The sequence below is a fragment of the Plectrocnemia conspersa genome, unplaced genomic scaffold (assembly GCF_051122295.1).
Source record: "Plectrocnemia conspersa isolate PC_06_02 unplaced genomic scaffold, ASM5112229v1 ptg000001l, whole genome shotgun sequence".
NCBI lineage: Eukaryota > Metazoa > Arthropoda > Insecta > Trichoptera > Polycentropodidae > Plectrocnemia > Plectrocnemia conspersa.
This window is the reverse complement of record NW_028277165.1, coordinates 23,417,604-23,438,006: the sequence shown is the minus strand read 5'-3', so window position 1 is coordinate 23,438,006 and position 20,403 is coordinate 23,417,604. Positions and strand designations below refer to the sequence as shown.

The following is a 20,403-nucleotide window of genomic DNA, read 5'->3' as shown; positions in this document are numbered from 1 at the left end:
ATTCAACCTTAAATTGATTTCTGATTTATATTTGTTGATAATTTGCCATTTTAAATTTTTGATAGTTGTGTTTAATTTATTTTTAAATTTGATTTCTGTTTATTAATAATTTAATTGGTATTAATGTATAATTCTGCACACATCCTTTCAAATAAGTCTCTGTTAACTCGCACCTATTATTATTTACTCAAAAAATGGTATTATGATGTTGAAAATATGTTTTGCGTGAAAAGTTCTCAGGTCGCATTATTTTACGGTTTGGTGACGTCAACTAGCCGTTAAGATCATGCGATTTATCACCTTTGATTTTTAGCCGAGATACCGCCCGAAATGCACGAAAAATTTATCGAAACTATCAGCTGCTACAAAAGGTTTAGAAGAGGTTTGTAATGTTTAAAATATAATTTAGGCAGTCGGTAAATAATTTTAAAGGTTCTGCTAAAACGGAGTGTTATTTTACTTGGCGCTGAATAATGTTTTTCTAGTTTGTAAGTTATAGTGTATAAAAATAAAATTACTCGAGAAAATATTAATACGCAATAAAATGTAGCTATTCCGCATATTACGTAATGGCTCGTAATTGCAGAGCTAGCTCAACCACGACCGCGGGGAGGGTAGGCAACATTGGTTCCAGTCGCCGCGTAATGGCCGCGTAAGGAGGAGTTATGGCCAATCGATTAACAACAACATCGGCTGGGGCTGCGTCGTTCTCGTCCTCCCTGAGGGACGCCGACTTCGGCGGCGCTGCCGTGAGTGTTTTCCCTGGGTGCCCGCTCTCCCCGCACCCCGCTCTCTTTCGTTATCGTCTAATCTCGAGCGCTTCAGTTGTCTAGCCTTTCTACGCATAACCTCTAACCTTGCAATGACTCATTCTTTGTTAGCGCTATTGTGCCTCCGATGTTAGTTCCTATTGCGCATTTGCATCGACGCCCGGGTTGCGGATTTTGCCTTCTTGCGCAAACGAGCAACAATGGCGCGAAAAACAAACGTAAAACCGTGCGCGGTGAGTGAAATCATAATACGAATGACCTAACCTCAAACTAATATAAGCTTAAGACTCTCCGAACGCCTAAACATAAACAACACCAATGCGAACCGATGGGTCGATCTCAATACTCGATACTGCGAGTTCTAACTAATATTTTCTAATATTGAGTATGATGGGATGTTTGTTTAGGTCAGTAATTATGTTAATTAATAATATTGATTTTGCTCTTATAGTGTAGTTTAATTGACATATTTTTTTTTAAAATAGTAGATATTTCAAATTTTGCACTACGCTATTAATTCACTATCCACATTATTTAAGGCGAGTAAAATTTGGTTTGTTGCCAATTGGCAACACTATTACATTAAGGTTTATAGAATGTAAATCACTTCGCCGTGCAGATGACCTTAAAAAAATCTTGTAGCTGTTGCATCGCTGGTGCTCAGTGTCTTGTGATTTGGTTAAAATTGTAACACCCTGGGCTTGAAAATTTATTTTTAAAACTTCTTATATGCTAAATTATCTAATATTGTAAATTTATTCTTTAATAGTTAAACCCTTCGAGTAGTGAGTTAATTTTACACATTTCTTAATAATTATTTGTGTTATTTTTTTATTATTTTATTGCTTTGCTTTATTTTACTTCTTTTTTATATTAGTATGTTTTAATAATTTAATTTAACACTTTTCTATTATTATATTTCGTTAATTTATATTACATATTTTTTAATATTATATTTGACTTTTGTAAAAAAAAATTGTATCAATTTAGAGGCTCTCAATATTTTTTGTAATGTTCATTTATTTCGTACTCCTGAATTTATTGGTATTATTTTCTATAAAATCATTAACATTATTAAATCAAATTTAAAAAAATACTATATGAATATAAGGTTTTTTATTTATTATTTCTTCAGTTCTGTATGTAAATATATAACTATCTAGGGTACCTCAAAACAGTGAAAGATCGATCACTGTTTATGTACAGAAAGGGTTAAGTGTGTATAGGCTCTTACACTTAGAATATACTTATCTACACTTTAAAGTATCGATTGTATTGGGAAACCGTCTATGCTAATAATGCATGCGCTTGATTCACATTTCTTCATTGTTCATCTTAAAATCCATAAAATAATTTTAGATCTTGTATTTTCCAGGATCAATATGAGCATAAGGAAATGCTATGTTGACACATGTCAATCGTCAGCAGACAGAGAACAAGATAAAGGAGTCACATTTCACAAGCTACCGAAGAATTCTGTTCTAAAAGCCAAATGGTCAATCCAAACTCGCCTCAGTCCAGAAGTTGATCAAAAGTGGTGTTTCGTATGCTCGAGGCACTTCAGAAAAGTCGACTTTGAACCGTACAAAGCGTCAAAGTTTGTTTTGAAATCAGGTATGTTACTCTAATGTTCCATAATGGTTTCCTATTGTTAATTATTTAAATTTTTTGTTTAGATGCGATTCCGACCATATTCTCGTGGGGTGTGACGCCACTAGAAGAATTGGATAAAGTTTTTTCGTCTATGGACTCGAAAATATTATCGGAATCTATTGACTCGAATAAAAAGGAACAAATGGAAATGGACAGCTCGGACAGAAGAGAATCGGCCGATGAAAGAAAAAGAGATGCAAGCGGAGAGAATAACATCGAAGATGTTAATGTTAACAGTGATGCATTACATAATGCAAATAATAAGAGTATCGAACCTCATACTAAAATAGTAACTGATACGGATCAGTTCGAAACGTTTTTAAAAGAAACGCAAGAATCTATGGTAGCCGAGTTCAATCGAAACGATTCGAAGAATATAGATAGCGATAAGAGTGCTTGTTTTAGTGGCGAGTCTGATTCCGAGAACAAGAAGATACATGAGAGCAACGGAACGAGCGCTGACGACAACATCATCGATTCGGTCATACATGAAGAGAGAATCGAGAACGGTTCATTGCAAAATCAAAACTCGACCCTGCCCGAGATCGAGAGTATCTTTGAAAACTTGTTCGAAAAAGAAAAAGACAATTCTGAACAATTAAAAGAGAACTCTGTTAATTTAGATCATACGAACTGCGATAACGTCTTAAACGATGACAGAAAACAAGAGTCGAACTTGATTTTAAAAGGTTTGATGACTGGCCCCTCGAAGTCGATACCAAAACAACAACGTAAGTTACCCGCCGGCCGGCCGAGACGTCGGAGCCCTTTTAGAAATAAGAATCTTAACCCAAAGACAAAATTTGCAAAGCGTAAAAAGTCTAGAACTGTAAATACAGATAGCGATTCAAATGTATGTCCGCAAAATGATAGAGGTAATAACTTCTTATTTGTTTATTTTTAGGATAAGTTAGGTTTAGATTTTTAATATACCGGTATAGCCTTTGATCTTATTCTAATTAGCTTAATTATTTGATATACAATTATGCATACATATTAGGTCACTGCATAAATTCTGTCCTTTCCAAATTATGTACTAAAAAAATTAATTAACCCTTCAGCACATGATCTTTTATGGTTCCTATTAATTATTAAAATAACAAAAAAAAGTTTTATATTTAAATTTTATTAGCTAAAATACAGTTGATTCATATTTGCATCATTATGTATTTTGACACACATTTCAGGGTAAAAAATGGATTCAACATATATAAATGTTTGGGAATTGCAATGTGGATGTTTACACCACAATTGAGTGTCATTCCAAATTGGAAAATGATACGTTTTGTCTAGTCGTACATCTTGAGGTTGTGGCATTGATCTATTTGGCCTTTTTTGATTTCAAATATGTACACATAGATGGTCTTCCCCGCTTTGTCTTCCCCGCTTTCTTGAAGTCAAATTACCAATTGTACACAAGTGTCTGATCATTTTTCTACCAACAGTTTCATTCCTATAAAGTCGCATATTAGATATTAATTCTATTGACGTTATATTACATATTCTTAAAAAAAAAAAATTCTATTTTCGGAAATTTAAATGGTTTTGTTGGATTTTTCTGAACACTTATCTAATATTTTCTAAAATAATAATATCGGCAAATTAGCAAAATATACTCAACATCGCACAGTAGAAACGGACTTAATTTTTAGTTTATGTGCTGTTTGTGTCACGCTGTGCTGTTGACGGGTGATTCATATATGAATTGTCATGCATTTGCACACACTACATGTCTTTTGATACGTACGTCGTAGCGTAGTGTGATGCATATATGCATCACCATGTCCTGTATGGTTAATATGTTATTTTTTTTATTGATGAAACTGGGGTCACCGAAAAGACTCGGGTATTATACATCATATCAGTAAACTAAACTATAATGAGCATGATCATTATTATTTATTAAAAATGATGCATACTGTATACTATGAATTCTTATACATATTTCCATAAATTGTAATCAGTAAGGGAGATTCCTAAATTATTTAATTTTTATTTCATAATTTTCCACCCTCGTCGAAGCAGAGTTGCTGTCCTAATTATTTCTCTGTATTTATTTTGTTCGAATTTTTAAGTCTAATTCTGTTTCAACTTGTAAAAAAAATATTAGGCATATTTAGAACTACTCTTGGATATTCCTATTATATCTATATAGTCAATATGATTCATTCATTTCTTTAAATACCTATATACCTTAATTTCTAGAACCATATTCCCAAGATTTTTGTACTACTTTATTGAGTATATTTGATCCGTCCGATATTTTAGTGTAAATCCACAATGGTAGTCTAAAGTTGAGTTCTACGAAAGGAAGGAGGTAACCCATCAGAATTTTATTTAGGACTTATCTGTAAGTAAATAATATATTACTTTGTAAGTCAGTATTTTTTGGGCTTCAATTTATGGTAATCAAAGTTTCGAAAAAATCTGAGATTGTGTAATCCATTCTTCTCTTTTATACAAACGTGTGGATGTAATATGTTACTGAAAAAATATTTAATTATTTCAAACCTAATTTATTCCCAAATATACTACAATACTAAATAGTGTGTAAAACTCACTTTTTACAACCTTTACGGTGTATTTTAAAGATTAATAAAAACGGATAGAAATTATGTGACTACCTGTATGTTTGCTTCTATATTGTCTGATTTTAATTTGAGTATACCTGTATATGATTTCCATTTGATGTAATACAGAGGAATTGTTATGTAAATTAAATAGTTGACATGTTTTATATTTTTTTTTTTAGATAAAACGTATGTGGATAATACAAGAGATAAGTTTTAAATATATTATTTTTTTCTTTTAATTCAGCTATGCTTATACCGGGCGCTCGAGTTGAAGCTAAGGATTTCAACGACACGTGGTACTTTGCACGGGTTTTGGAAGTCGACCAGGATGAAGATGAGGTGCTCATACATTATGATAAATGGTCATCAAGGTATGTATTAATAGTTACATATAATTTTTTATTAAGACAGTGTAGATATATACTTAAAAATTAAATGTTTTAAAGGTTCGATGAATGGATAAACATAAGCAGTCCTCGGTTACGGTTGATTCAAGGACCACCTCCCACAACGTCAACGGAACCTACTTACGCAGTAGGGGAACGCTGTTACGCTCGTTGGTCTAATAATCAACGATTTCCTGCAACTGTAAGCAAAGTCTTACAAAGCGGTTCGTATTTTGTATTCACGTGTTTGTGATAATGTCTGACATTATTTTAAAAATATTATTTATATTTAGGGAAATATGAGGTTATGTTCGATGATGGCTTTAAACGCACCATGAAATGGATCATGATGTCGAAAGGCGGCAATCGGCGAATATCTTCGAATCCACCGTCGCCTAGTGCGGCGATATCTAAGTTATCAGAAACCATAAACGAAACCAACATTCCTGTCCCTCCTACGACTCCTCCGCCTCCCTTACAGAATCATCTCTTCGATCCTAAACGAGACCACTTGGGCACGAAAGAAGAACGAAGGTCAATGAAAAAGCGCATCGATGTTAAAACCTTATTTTTCAATCGTAAAAAGAAGCGAGAACTCGAAATGGATAAAAGTATTGAAACCAGTCCTGAAATCAAAGACGAAGTGAAAAAAAAGAAAAAACCAAAGTCTCCCCCCTCCGATGAAGAAGAATCGAAAGGTTTGTATATATTATTTTATATTCACATAATCATAGTATGTACTATTAAATGTATTTATATGATAATTATAGAAAAGATTAAAAAGAAACCTGGAGCACTAAAAGGCTTCACCAAAACAAAACAATTAGACTTAGACGATACGGATTTGACTGACGTACCAGCCGACCTGAGCGTGTCTAATTTAGATTCCGATAACGTAACTTCTCCCCAACCTTCAGATTCAAACGTTGATACGTTAACAAAATTAATTCCTCCAGTAATAAGCAGCAATTCACAAACGAATCCGTCAAACACAAATTCAACAATAACATCACCGCTTAGTACAACACAATCTGATTTATCGGTATCGAGGCCAATTTTGAGTGAAATATTAAGTCAATCACCGATGAAGTTAGAAAATTTGCAAAAACCTGATGTTGCTCCTAAACTGCTAAATAGTCCCACCATACCTAACAAATTACCTGTGCCGGTTTCCGTCGCTTCGCCTAAACAATTTAGCAGCACTTTGTTAAGCGAAATGTTGAGAGACAGCTCCAAAACGATTCTCACCATGAAAGAGACCGAGTCGGGGCCGAAACTCGCTCTCACAAGTCCGTCGCCGATAGTCGCCAAGCCTCCGCCGATAGATCCTAATCAGTTGCGCGCCGCTGAAAAAGACTGGTGCTGCTACTGGGTCAACAGCCAACCAGTCGGTCCACTTTTGGACACGCAGCTATCTAAAGAATCGTCAGTTAATAGGATCACTGTTCAAGTCGAAGATGCGAGACTGCCGCCTGGCTGGACTAAGCTTTTGACGAGGAAGAGTGTTGGTACCGCTGAGGGAAAATGGGACGTTGTTCTCGTTTGGTTAGTTTGTTTTATTTATGTGTTTATGTTTATTTTTTAGGTATGCAAATTAGTAATCCACTATTTTTCATCAAATGGTTTAATATTAATATATATATGATTTTAATAATCATCATAATTATTTTTTAAGTTTTCCTTGGAAGTAGTATATTCTATTCAATGAAATAACCCATGTTTATGTTTCTCTAATTAATGTTGCAATTAAAAATTCTCAAGAATAATCTATGGGATATGGGAATGTTTACAATAACGTTGTTCACTTGTTTCGGTTTTAATGATTCGAGCGGTGCGTGTACATATGAGTGAATTATTGTTCAGTGTGGTTTTATACCGGTTGGATCGAAATATTTTTTTAATTACAGATTAGTACCGTTCTTAATTCGAGTTAAATCGAACAATTTGAGTTAACCAAGTGTAGATAACTTGTTGAGTGTATATTGAGTAGCTTGATGTTATATTTATTAATTTTTCAATTAAAAAAAGGTGAAATTTTTAATGTAAAACGTGTCTCAAAAGAAATGTTTTTATAGTATACTTTGAATAATTATTAATTACTAATAATCAAATTACTCTATATAATCACTATATTTTTTGTGCATTTTTGTCATGTAGATGTTCATTCCTGTAATTTGTTTTTCACTAGCATGTATATGTGTAGTATTGGTTATAGTAATTTTTATACATTTTTGCTTTGTGTGGTCCATAGCTATTATATGTTAAATTTCGCTGGGATTGTAATCCTTTGGTGAATCCAAATCTAAAAAACATATATGGTTGCTGATTAGATCAGCATTCGCCACCTTTCGTATCTCGCGGACCACTAAACTCAAAACGTTGAGTTCCGAGGACCAAAACCATGCTTTTTTTTCATAAAAGTAATATTCTAAATATTAGGTTATTCGGAAATTAATGTCGTTTTTAAAATGATACAATAAAATGCTGTTTTTTTATTCCTGGTTAATTATGCAAAAAAAAAGAATCGCCCTCTTTAGATAATATAAAACTTTAAGCCACTTCTCCTTCAACTTTTTTATGCCTTCTTTAATCATTTTCCATCCAAATAGTGTTTGCATGGGAACCAGAAAAGGTGATAATCGCAAGAGTATAGCATGTAAAGTTTTACTTTCCAGCCTAATATCTTTATTTTATCCATCGTCACTTTAGCAACATGTGGTTGCATATTGCGGTGTTGTAAAATCTCTTGAGTTCTTTCGATAATCAATTGTCTTTTTCTTTTTAATTGATTCTTTAAATGGTTTAACTGCTCACAATACATCATTCCTGTAATCGTTTGACCGGGTCGAAGAATTTCATAGTGTATGATTCTTACACTATCCCATCAAATACACAAAAGTAGTTTTTTGCAGTCAATCCAAGTTTCGCTGTTGGTTTTGCTACCTGCTTCTTTGATAACAATTATTTTTTACATCTACGGTTGTCATATAGCACCCGTTTCTTGTCTCCGATCAACAGATGGTGTAAAATTTGTATTTTTTCTTCAAGATCTAGGATTTCTCGGCAAATGCGCACACGTGCTGCTTTGTTCTAATCGCTCAGTCTGTGCAAGATCCACATGCCTTGCTTCTAATTCTTCCCGGTTTTTTCATATGATCATGAATGGTGAATTCGGAGAATCTGAGTTCCCTGCCAGCTGATGAATATTTTGGGTTGGGTTATTTTCAATACGCCTTCATCCAATTTTGCAGGTCTTCCACGTCCATAACTGATTTTAACTCTTTTACTGCAGATGGCTCCTACAAAAGTCATCAAGAAAATCGCCAGTACTCATTGGGCACCTAAATGTGCCATAAACCTAAGCCTAATAATATGGTTATTTAGTATAATTTTAGACTAAATCACTTGAATTTATTGAACCATAATATTATTAAAAATATGACATGAATAGCTGCCCCCTCCACATATTAACAAATTTCAAAATGGCGCACAAAAATATCAGCTGCAGTGAAAGAGTTAATATCGAAATCTCCCATACAAATTTCGTTAAACCATCTGGCACTTTTGAAGACCTAATACATCCTCCAATACATTACAAATGTTTTTTGTTACAGTAGTTGCACGTATTAAAAAAAAACTCAAACAGCATGCAATTTCGTTAGAAATCTTGTCGGTATAAATTCTATCATCGCAAATCGGTGAATTTTAATTTTATTTTTTTGTTCAAATAAATTACCCAAATGTTGATGAACTGAAAACAACAAGACACGTGTTGACAACGACAGGCAGAATGTGACTAATCATTTAAACAGACCCATGTAAAAAACGACATTAATTTCCGAATAACCTAGTATAAAATAGTACTTGTATTGATGTGAGGGAGGTTTAGTGCTCGCACACTTATTGCCGCCACAGCCAATTACAAAGAATTGGAGTAACGATGCGCTATAGCTTAAACAAGCTGCAATCTGTCATCTAACCAAGTTTTGAACAATAATAAGATTCGGTAACTTTATTAATAATTACATTGCTAATACTGGATAATTGCATCACTAATACGCAAGTTTATTCAGCGAAAACTGAATTAGAATTTAATAAATAGATTTCAAATATTTTCAAATTATTCCACGGACGATCAGTGGTCTGCGGTTTACTGGTTGGCGAATGCTGGACTAAATCACTTTTGATAACATCATGTGTTTAATCTAATGATTAAATCTTCATTTGTCTGAATATATAAAAATACAATGACTGAAATTCAATGGGCTTCACTACTTAAAAATTAAATGACAGAGACTGTTGCACTTTGAAAGTGTGGCGGCCATTTTATGCTACTACTGTGTTTTTGTGATGCATGCCTAATTCATACAGCACCCGTTGACCATTTTTCAAACTATATGTAACAGTTGCCAATCCATCTTCTTAGATAAGTTATGCTAGACCATTAATAATTTTACGGCGGTTTACCCAATCGCGACAACCCAGGTAGGAGATCAAACCTAACCTCAATTTCAGTGTGATGAATCCTGACTAGTTGGGTCGTGGTTAATAATGAGCCGAAACTCCTAATGATTTTGCTGATGACTGGCTGCTCTATTTATGTAACTATACAGTGGTGTTTTGAGTTTTCACCCCGCTTTAAAGGTTTTCTTGATTCTTGTAATGTAAATCGGTTTATTTTGTTTATTATTATTGATTAGGTTTTTATTTAAAGTTTAATAATGTACCATTGTTACTCATTTATTGTAACAGTTTTACTCATCTGTGAGAAGTTGTGGATTATTTATTTACGTACTTAATATGTTTTTTGGTTTATTATTTTATTCATTATTAAATATGTTATTGCATTCTAGTCCTAGTGGACGACGATATCGGACAAGAGGCGAAATGGTGGAGCGTTTCAGTGAAAACGATCGTGACGAACTGCTCCCTTACGCGCTCGGTCTGATGGACTTTAGCGCGCATCGGAAGCAAGCTCGTCGACGCGGTTGGGACGTTACATTACCGACATATAATAATTTTAATCATCAGGTTTTAATTTTAAATAAATAAAATACTTTGCGCGTATGATAAATAATGACGATGAATTGCCATTTTAGGGTGAAAGTGTGAATAACGGACAGTTACTGGGGAACCAATCGAACGTATCTTCGAATAATTTGAATCATGATAATAACTTTGGTACGTCCAGTTTTAAAATACACGGATACTCTTTATGTATAAGCGTTCTTCCTTCACGTTTTAATCTTGGCTTTGGATGGATCTATATATATTTATATATTATACTTTGAATATATATTGCGCTTTTTAACAATTGTTTGCTTGTCGTTGTATTGAAAATGATGTATTGAGTGGTTGTTTTTCTTTTTAATTTTCAGTGTATATCGGATCACTGAAAGTACAAATTATTGAAAATTTATTGCGATGCCCGAAAGAAGGCTGTTTTAAAAATTTTCGCAGAGAGAATCTCCTGCAAATGCATATCAAACATTACCATCCTGAGATGTGCAGGTTCTTCGGTGACACTCCGAACGTGGCGGACTTGGCTTACGCGAGAACAGTCATCGAAGAGCCGCCGTCGCTCCCTGTTAAGCCCAAAGCCGATTACGAAAAATCTTCCGGCAAAAGCAAAGACAAACACAAGCACATAGTTCCATATATTAAGTCAGAACCCGACACGGCTGCTATAAAAGTAGAACAACTAGACTTTGACAATTATCTGTACATAAACCAAGACCAGAATACGTATTCGATGGATTCTGAGACAAACTCGTACAATCCTACCGTTCCGGTGAAGGAGGAGCCGATCGCGGCACCGGAAGATATAAATACTACCAACATCGGAGAAGAATACCAAATGTTCGGTCAGTGGAATTTGAATAAACAGAAATTTAACCGACACAACTTTACAACATTCGACAGTCATACGAAAACATTCACGCATTGTAAAAAGCTAACCACCAAAGTGCATTCCGACAGTGAAGAAGATAGCGTTGTAAAACAGCACGAACAGACTAGCAGTTTTATTTGTGCTCAATCTTTTGCAGGTAACGTTAAAAAGCCAAACAAAAAGAGACCGTTAGAGGGCGGCGGCGACGAAAACAAGTCAAAAAAGAAAAAGATCAACTCGTATAATTCGTGGAATTATTTCACACCGGAACTTGACGAGACACGGTCCAGCTTTGGAGTGTTGGAAAAGATAAACGACTCCGCAGGCAACTTTGGCGCCGTCGGCGAAGATATCAAAGATGGTATAAAGAAAGAGAAGGATAGCAGTAACCAATCGATGATTGTAACAGAGGGTATTAGAGATTCATATAATTGCTTTATAAAAAAAATATAATTATTAACTTAATTATTTGTTTTAGGCGGTGAAAGAATTAAAATTGTGCATATGAAGAGAGAAGAAGTTATTAATTGTCGTTGCGGGTAAGTTTTTTATTAAAATATTTGTAAATATATTGAAAATTTAATACAACGTTAATTTTTGGCATAGATTTGGTGAAGAAGATGGTCTAATGATTCAATGTGAGCTTTGTTTATGTTGGCAACATGCTATTTGCCATCATATTGAAAGAGAATCTGAGGTTTGTAATGTTTTAAATTATTATATACTAGCTTCTATGCTAGCTAGCATTCGAGTTATTAATTTTAACCCTTTGCACTCCAAAGACGTTTTCAGAAGTTTTTCAGCAACTCCTCAGAACTTGTTTTAAAAAAATAATCAACAAGCGACTCAATTGTGAGTCGCTGGCGTTTAAGTGGTTAACCCCTTCTCAGTCATGCCCGAGTTAACTCAGAAAATTGTAATTTGTGAATTCTCATTTCGAAAATCAGCAAATTTCTCGAAAAAAATTATCTTAGCCTTTTTTTTTGTTAAAAGTTAAATTTATATGAATATTTTTAAACGTATTACAACGGCTGCATATTTTTATACCATTGCATAGAAAAGGATGGGTCCTTGCAAGAAATTTTTTGAGTCATTTTTAAAAAAGTACTGTGACCTTTACCTTTCACTGAATTATTTTTGAAATAAACATTTTAAAAACAAACCATTACCTGGTGTTTCCAAAATAAAAAAATAGCAAAATTGACCTAAATTATTTAAAAAAACAGCTTGAAAAATATGTCGAGTCCACTTTGACATTGGAGTTGCTGGTAAAACAACCAAACTCAAGTAAAATTTGAAATGGGAGTTCAGAGGGTTAAGGATTATTCTGTAATACAGTAATCTGCTTGGATTTAAGGAATTTAAAACTCAACTGGATTAATAACTGCCAAATTTTTCGCACCAATTGAGTTAAAAAATGTGCTACAAGTGTCATTATTACATTGTTCGTTTTTAAAGCCAATTTTTACTACTAGAAAAGTTATTTAAATTACATTATTATGTTTAATTTCAATAATTATCCGATTTAGCAATTCACAGCAGAAAGTTGTAAAAAAAACAAGAATAATAGATGCATATTGAACATTATTGTGTTGACCATTTCCTAATTATTCTAATCGAATTTTAGGTTCCAGAAAAATACATATGTGATATTTGTCTTAATCCATTAAGAGGTCGTCGCTCACAAAAATATCTACACGAACAAGATTGGCTTTACGAGGGTAAACTACCTAGAGCATCGCCCACACCTTTACCTATAGACGCGACTCGTGCCAGTTTACTGCGTAAAAGCCACGAACTTGCCGCTAACCTCTTGCAATTGAGGGACTTCATGCACTCTCTGCGCTGTAAGATCCAAGTTGCCGAGTGAGTATTTTCAAATCATAATTTTTAACATATCACCATTACGGAAACTTATGGATATGTTGTGCGATTTAGGAAAAAGGATCATCCAAAGCTATATTTATGGTCGACACCTTGGGATGATAACACAGATACAAAGGACTTTAAATCTATCCAGAATATTAAAACCAAAGAGTTAATCAAAATGGAAGATATAAAAATTGAAACAAATTCCATGGATATCAACAGATCTGAACCCATAAACGAAGACTGCATTAATCGATTGCCGAACGACATTGTCAATTCGGATTTAATGGCTTCGGCCATTTTGGACAATAATCTCGTTAAAGAAGAAGAATTGAAGACTCATACAGTTGAAGATATTCTCAAAGATCCGAAGTTGGAATTGGTAAATGGTACAAACTTGTTTGGCAATCTGTTGGCGAGTCCCGGAGGTACCACTATCGATTTGCCGATTACTAATTCGGAAATTGAGGCTTTGACTAAAGCTGTTAATTGTGAGTTGAATTTTTAACTGTGTTATAAATTAAAAATCGATGTTTTAATTCATCCGTTATGTTCAATAGTTGTTCCACAACCGGAGGCTGCAATAGAGCCGGCCGATTGTAGGCTACGACTTTTACAGCATGTGGAAAAGTCACAATTGTTATTGGAGGCTAGGCTCGATTCTATTGAAGCTCAAATAGCTGGTGAGTTATTGGTTAAAATTATATCATATCATATACTATCAGTGGTATCAAAAGCAGAGAAAAAATCCACTGTAAGTACAATTTCCATGTAAATCAAATGTTTTGGAGATCCCCTAATTTAAAAAAAGGAAAATGGAGAATGCTTGATGTTGAGGCATCAAATGTGGTAAAATAATTTTGTTCCCATATTTTGTTAGAATCTTAAAATTTATGACTAAAAATCTTTATTATGATTTTTACGAGGATGATTCAATACAAATTTCCCAATTATTAAAATTTTATTTTAGACCTTTGTGATCTGATTTCTGTGGGATTTACTTTTTTCACTACTCGAAACAATCAGATTCATATTCTGAATTGGTTTGCAGAGAGATAGCTTTACACACTCGACTAGAACCTCTGTTATGTAGGGTTTAATAGGAGTGTGAACTTTTGCCGCATTGGTATGTGCATTTGTGTCTCGTGAATTAGTTTTTAACACACTAGAAGCAAGTCAATCAAAACATCTTAGCTGTGAAATATTTTAAATCGGTTTTAATATTAACATTAATCGACATATCATTTTTTTTACCACATGATGTGTTACGATAAGTTGTTTCTATTATACAAAAAAAAATTTTGAACTATAATGAATTAAAAAACAATAATTGCCTAAATATTTCGACTTGTATTGGTACATATATATTATCAAATTATTTCCTCGGTAGTTTTCAATCGGTGGGTTAAATAAAATCAAAATTAATTCATGAAATTTTAAATATTTGCAAAAAAATTGAAAGTCTTGAAAGGTAATTTTGAGATCATAATAATATATATATAAATAATAAATTAAATAAAACGCATATAAGTATTTTTTTGCATGCACATATAAATTTCCATAACATTGAAATAATTATGAATAATTGAAAATAATAAAATTCCCTTACCAAATCAGCAAATTAACGGATTATATTCACCAAAGTAACAGTAGCAACATCAGTAATTTAGAATATAACTAAATAATATTTAATGAATATAAGTTGTTTAAATATATTTACATTATCACTTTAAATTGAATTACACATAGTATTTTATAATATTTAATTTTAACACTTAACCGGCGGGTCGTTTTTTTTCCGCATGATCTGTAAAAACTTAACCGGCGGGTCGTTTTTTTTCCGCATGATCTGTAAAAATGGGCTGTTTCGCGAGAACTTTGCGCAACACAGATTTATAACAAAAATATATGATAACTTTTGAATTGAACGCAATTAAAAACCAAAAATTTATCAAATGCTCTGCATTTTATTGGTTCATATGTTAAAATTATTTTATCAATGGTTTTCAATCTGTGGGTTGCATAAAATAATAATTAATATCATAAAATTTGCTTTATTCTACTTTATTATATCTCTAGTTTAAAAAAATAGATAATAATTAATTATGTAAATAAAATGAACTATGTGAATTATCATATGTAAATTATATTTCGGTCTTCTGTGGGTTAAATTTGTTATGCCAAGCTTTGTCACGCTATAAAAATAATTTAAGATTGTGTTTTATTACTTTAGCTTGTTATGCAAAGAGTTCTTTGATTGTCCCTCACATGTGAAGCTGTGGCGACAATAAAAATATTTTTGCCTTGGAATATTTTTTTTCTTGTAGTACAAACCTTCATTCATAGATGTCATCACAAAACACTTAAGTTTTTGTGGGTAGAAACAACTGGATCCCTCCTTAAACTTCAGAAATCGTAAAAGGTAGTTATTACCCCCCCCCCCCCCCGCTGGCTACCATCAGTGGACGAAATCGGTAAATACTACCCGACCCGCCAGTTAAGTGTTAATATGATATTCATTGAAACAGCTACCTACCATAAGAAGAGCTACTTCACAGCATTTACACACGATGCAGGTCAAATTTTTCGGCTTCTTTATTAGATGCATTTCTCAGAATATGCAATTAAAAATAAGTTCAAAAATTAACCAAAACCTAACGCTATAATTGATTATTATGGGTGTACCCCCATAACATTCAAATTTATAATTTAAAAATGTCACCCTTATTTTTTGGCTTCTTTATTTGATACTTTTCTCAGGAGATATATATACAAAAATATGGTAAAAAAACCCAAAACACGAAACAGTCTCATATTAAATTTCATTCAATACTGGTTAGAACAGATTAATGCGTGTTAAATTGAGTTTTATAAAATAGTACTTGATTTTTTGCGTTCATTAAAGAGATTCGTGGTATATTCATGTCAAATGCATACTAATATAGAATTCAACTTCTATATGATCTTAATGAAATGTATAACATATTTGTTATTCACCTTTTTTATTTGATGATTGTCTCAGAATATACACTAATTAAAATATACATAAAAAAACAACCATAAACTTTTTTTGTATGAAAAATATAATTTAAATATTAAATTATGGTCATCTGCAGACTCAAATCAGAAGAGGCGAGAATATGACTCGTTTATGACATGTTTTATTGCTTTGCGCAGCTTGCTTGAAATTTCCGGTTACATTTTACGATTTCTATATAAAAATATGAAGAACTACAGTAGACCCCCTAATAACATGGTAAATTGGGGACGTGCTATTTGGGTGCGTGTAGTTGGGGGACTAGAAAATATTCATACAATTTTTTGCAATACGTATGTACAAATCAGACGCGTGTGGTGAAATATCCTCCCTTTGGTTCACTCACACATAAAGTAATGGGCATCCAAATAGCACGTCCCCAATTAACCGTGTTATTGGGGGGTCTACTGGACTTATATTTCCATAGAAAAATTATATGACTTGTTTATGACGTGTTTTATTGCTTTGCGCTGCTGACATTTTACGATTTCTATATAAAATATTAAGAACTACAGGTTGACCAAATTCGAATTACCTGTGTTGCAGCACTGTAAATCAGACAGCTGTCAATAATCACGTGTGTTCAAAGTGTCGAATGTTAGTTTGCAACAATACATTTATGAAATGAATCGCTTAATGTTTAGTCGAGATTATTACATGCGCAAAATGCGACAGTTTGGTGCGCATTGTGTTCAGGAAGCGTCATTGGGCCTTACTTTTTTTTAAATGATAAAGGTCAGACTGTAACAGTCAACGGTGAACGCTATAGGCACATGATAATTGATAATTTTTGACAAGAAAATAAAGATTTTGATGTGAAAGACATGTGGTTCCAACAATACGGTGTAACTTGATACGATAATGTTGGATCTTTTGCATAAAAAGTTCCCGGATCGCATTATTTCATGTTTTGGTGACGTCAAGACCATGTGATTTAACACCATCGGATTTTTTTGTGGAGTTACGCTAAAGTCGTGTACACGAACAAACCCGAACGTTGAAGCACCTAAAAACAAACATCGCCAAGATACCGCCTGAAATATACGATAAAGTCATTGAAAATTACATCGAAAGGATCGGTTGCTGCAAAAAGTCCAGAGGCGGTCATTTAATTAATATTATTTTTCATAATTAATGAAATACATCAAATATTCGATTAAAAAAAGAATCTGAAGAAGTTTGTTTTTTTTTTTAAAAAAAATTATAAACTGAAGTTGGATCACCTTTTCTACCCAATACGTTAGAAGGCTTAGTGAGAAGGAATACCTGTCCCGATGATTAAGTGTTAATATTAATCAATCGAAATAGGGTTTAATTTCAAAACTGCACTGGCTCATTGCTACTAAACCCTCATGGAAATAGTTATATCTGTACCTTACTCAATTCCATATATCATGATCGATGTTTTTTTTATATTGTTTTAGAATTGGAAGCTCAAGATGTACCAATAAACGATTCTGAAACTCCAGATCAATGCCCACGGACGAAACAGACCATACAAATGCTCCTCAGAGATCTCACGACATTGGAAGAATTGGGACTTAGTTAGTCACAAATCTGGCGTTGAATTAATGAAACTAGTGAATAATTTTATATAAACGTGAAACAAACAAAAAAATCTACTGTGTAGTTTTAACGGAATAAAACAAAAAAGCTTTAAAAAATCACAAGAAAAAAAAGAAAGAACTAACCAAAGGACATGTTTTTTCTGTGGCCATTATTTTAATTTTGTACATATATCTTAAGTTTTAACTGTCATTTCACCTGTCGATCATAAATAAAAATTAGCACATTGAAAAAATTGTTTATTAATTAATGAAAATATTACAAAAAATGTTTTATAAGTATATTATTATGTAGTCTATCCTTCATAGAACTTGGGCAGGCTCTCGCCTAAATAAACCTCCCTCTTAATGCCAGCTTCTGTGATGATTCCGATTCTTACGACACCACCCGAAGAACCATCCCTTGACATTGCTAAAGCCAACGAATTGACTACGAGATCCACGGTTTCCTTTTCCGACATGCCTTGCTTGTAATGTGCGTCAACGTAACCGTAAATGTATGATGAGCCCGATCCTCCGATTGAAATCGATTGCCTCACACACATACCGCCGATTGGAACGCAATATACTTGACCTTGAAAAATAAAAACCGATTACTACTTACTTTGGCGTAGGATACAGAATATATTAATTATATTATCATAGTTAAGGCTTAATGTTAAAATTTAATTTGTATTATATAAACAGTAAGATTGCTGGTTCAATTTTATCCTATAATGTGTTAATATAATAATGGATTTTTTATATATATATATATATATATATATATATGATTAATAAATGACATAAAATACTGAAGTTTTATTATTGAATATTTATCGAGTTACAAAATGAAATGGAGCTTTAAAGTATTATTTAAAAGCTTTTTAGTTGTGTGAACCAAAACCATTTTTGTGATCTAGGAATACCCTGCCACAAGATTTGATAAGAAAGGGTTTCCTTGGGCTATTAGCCTAAAATCTGAAAAAATAAAAATTCAATAGATTCATTTTATCAGTTTATCATGAGATTATGCTGTTTTTATCTTCATTTTACACTTAAAATAAGCTATAGAAAGTTATAAAATGAATGGAGACTTCTGTGTTGTCATTGAAAATAATACTTGCAGACTGCTTATAATCTCTTTTTCATAATGTACTTTTTGTTTTGTAACAAAATAGTGGATTAAGCTGGTATTTACAAGGGCAATTTCTATCAAAATCTATATAATATACTTGCCAATAAATTCTACATTATCTAGTAAATTATATTTTTTTACATCTGATAACATTTTAAGCACAACTCAATTCTTCCAAAGAAGAATCTGAATATTACTATATATTGTGTTTTGATCTACCAAAACTCATAGTTATCATTATTTACACCATAAGAAAATAAGTTCATAATATGTCAACAAAATTAATTTAAGAAAAAATGTTTAATCTTCATTTTTACCTCCTTTACGTTTATCCCATCCGGCGATCAAAATTCCGGCTACCAACGAGTCGCGATAATTGTAGCACAACTCGCGAAAGAGGGAAGCTCCTGTTTCAACCAAAGGTTCCTCGTCCAGTTCCATCTTCAGCATCTCTATAATACATTATACATTAGATAGCTCATATTATATTAAATTAATATTTGGTCGTGAAAACGTAACCCACTTAGATTATATTTGACGATATCAGCGATGGCCTGCGTATCAGCAGCCGAACCCGACCGACAGCAGTAAATGTTGTCGGTGATGTGAGTCAGCTTGTCGGTAACCCTATTAGCGATGTACTCTCCGGTCGTGGTGCGAGAATCGGCTCCGATGACGACGCCGCCTTCGAATTCCACGGCCATGATGGATGTACCGGTGCTCACTTCGGTCTTCGTGAAGTCCGTAGCCTCTTCGAACAGAGCCTGAGGCTGCGCTGAATGCGTCATCGCGAAGGGTGATTGCATTTTGTTCGTTTTAACCTAGAATTTAATGATTTTTGTTAACGATTGATTTTTAAGTTTGGTGGATGACAGTTCACTTTACGATGACACGTAAATCTGACTAATTCAATATAATTTATTAGTATATAAGAGCAATTTCATCTAAATGATCTAATTTTTAGTTGTATATTGTTTAAGAGACGCACCAAATTATTGTAACGATCAAGAGAGATGAGCCGCTAAATGACTGGCAAACTTGAAGGATTGAGGTTATGTCGCAAACATGTCGTTCATGGCCGGCTTATTGTACACTTGTTCCGATGACTTTATTATTGTTTATATATTATTACTTTTAAATATATAAAAATAGTTTTACATATTAAATTTAATATTATAAATTTAAAATAGCATGTGAAACTATTAAAATAAAATTTCCCCCGCAGTAAAGAGCATTTTTTGTGCAAAAGGAGGAGGGAATTATTGTAGTTAAATATAAATTTACTACTGTGAAATGACAATATTAAATGAACGTATCAGAGGAAAGCAAAAAGGGAGGTAGCCCTGGGATCTTCATCGTGCAGTGGGGCCGGAACGCACCGATTTATATTCCGTAGGGAATACTTACAATAAATAAATAAACAAAATACTCTAAAAATTCAAATAAATAATAAGAAAACTGTATATATTTTTCTCTTAGTCGATTAAGATTTTACGGTTTTAAATAAAGTAAATCAAATCTAATATCTTTATCTTCGTCTCTT

General features: G+C 33.1%; 2 protein-coding genes and 1 long non-coding RNA gene across 27 annotated transcripts; 1 reads left to right on the top strand and 2 right to left on the bottom strand.

Moving 5' to 3' along the window:
• Window positions 1–632: 632 nt before the first annotated feature.
• Window positions 633–17,979, top strand: LOC148239286 (protein MBD-R2-like). Of its 25 annotated transcripts, none has more exons than XM_088202061.1 (17): window positions 633–749; window positions 2,146–2,384; window positions 2,447–3,154; window positions 5,241–5,367; window positions 5,443–5,606; window positions 5,676–6,080; window positions 6,153–6,927; window positions 10,236–10,413; window positions 10,482–10,563; window positions 10,761–11,246; window positions 11,430–11,684; window positions 11,751–11,811; window positions 11,879–11,969; window positions 12,900–13,138; window positions 13,211–13,632; window positions 13,702–13,824; window positions 17,603–17,979. In XM_088202061.1, the coding sequence occupies exons 2-17, from the start codon at window positions 2,153–2,155 to the stop codon at window positions 17,725–17,727; spliced, it is 4,473 nt and encodes a 1,490-aa protein (XP_088058187.1). In that variant the 5' UTR covers window positions 633–749; window positions 2,146–2,152; the 3' UTR covers window positions 17,728–17,979. The 25 variants fall into 25 exon arrangements, with proteins under 25 accessions (XP_088058187.1, XP_088058171.1, XP_088058243.1 ...); XM_088202045.1 differs by having other exon boundaries at window positions 2,447–3,298; XM_088202117.1 differs by lacking the exon at window positions 10,761–11,246 and adding an exon at window positions 882–1,003.
• LOC148239287 (uncharacterized) lies at window positions 5,947–11,502 on the bottom strand. Its single transcript, XR_015811977.1, has 2 exons — window positions 8,643–11,502; window positions 5,947–8,462 (listed from the first exon to the last, which is right to left on the bottom strand). It is a non-coding gene; the product is annotated as an uncharacterized LOC148239287 (long non-coding RNA).
• Prosbeta1 (proteasome beta1 subunit) lies at window positions 17,971–19,919 on the bottom strand. The gene is made up of 4 exons (XM_088202200.1): window positions 19,849–19,919; window positions 19,384–19,681; window positions 19,178–19,312; window positions 17,971–18,317 (listed from the first exon to the last, which is right to left on the bottom strand). The coding sequence occupies exons 2-4, from the start codon at window positions 19,664–19,666 to the stop codon at window positions 18,040–18,042; spliced, it is 696 nt and encodes a 231-aa protein (XP_088058326.1). The 5' UTR covers window positions 19,667–19,681; window positions 19,849–19,919; the 3' UTR covers window positions 17,971–18,039.
• Between the last annotated feature and the right edge of the window lie 484 nt (window positions 19,920–20,403).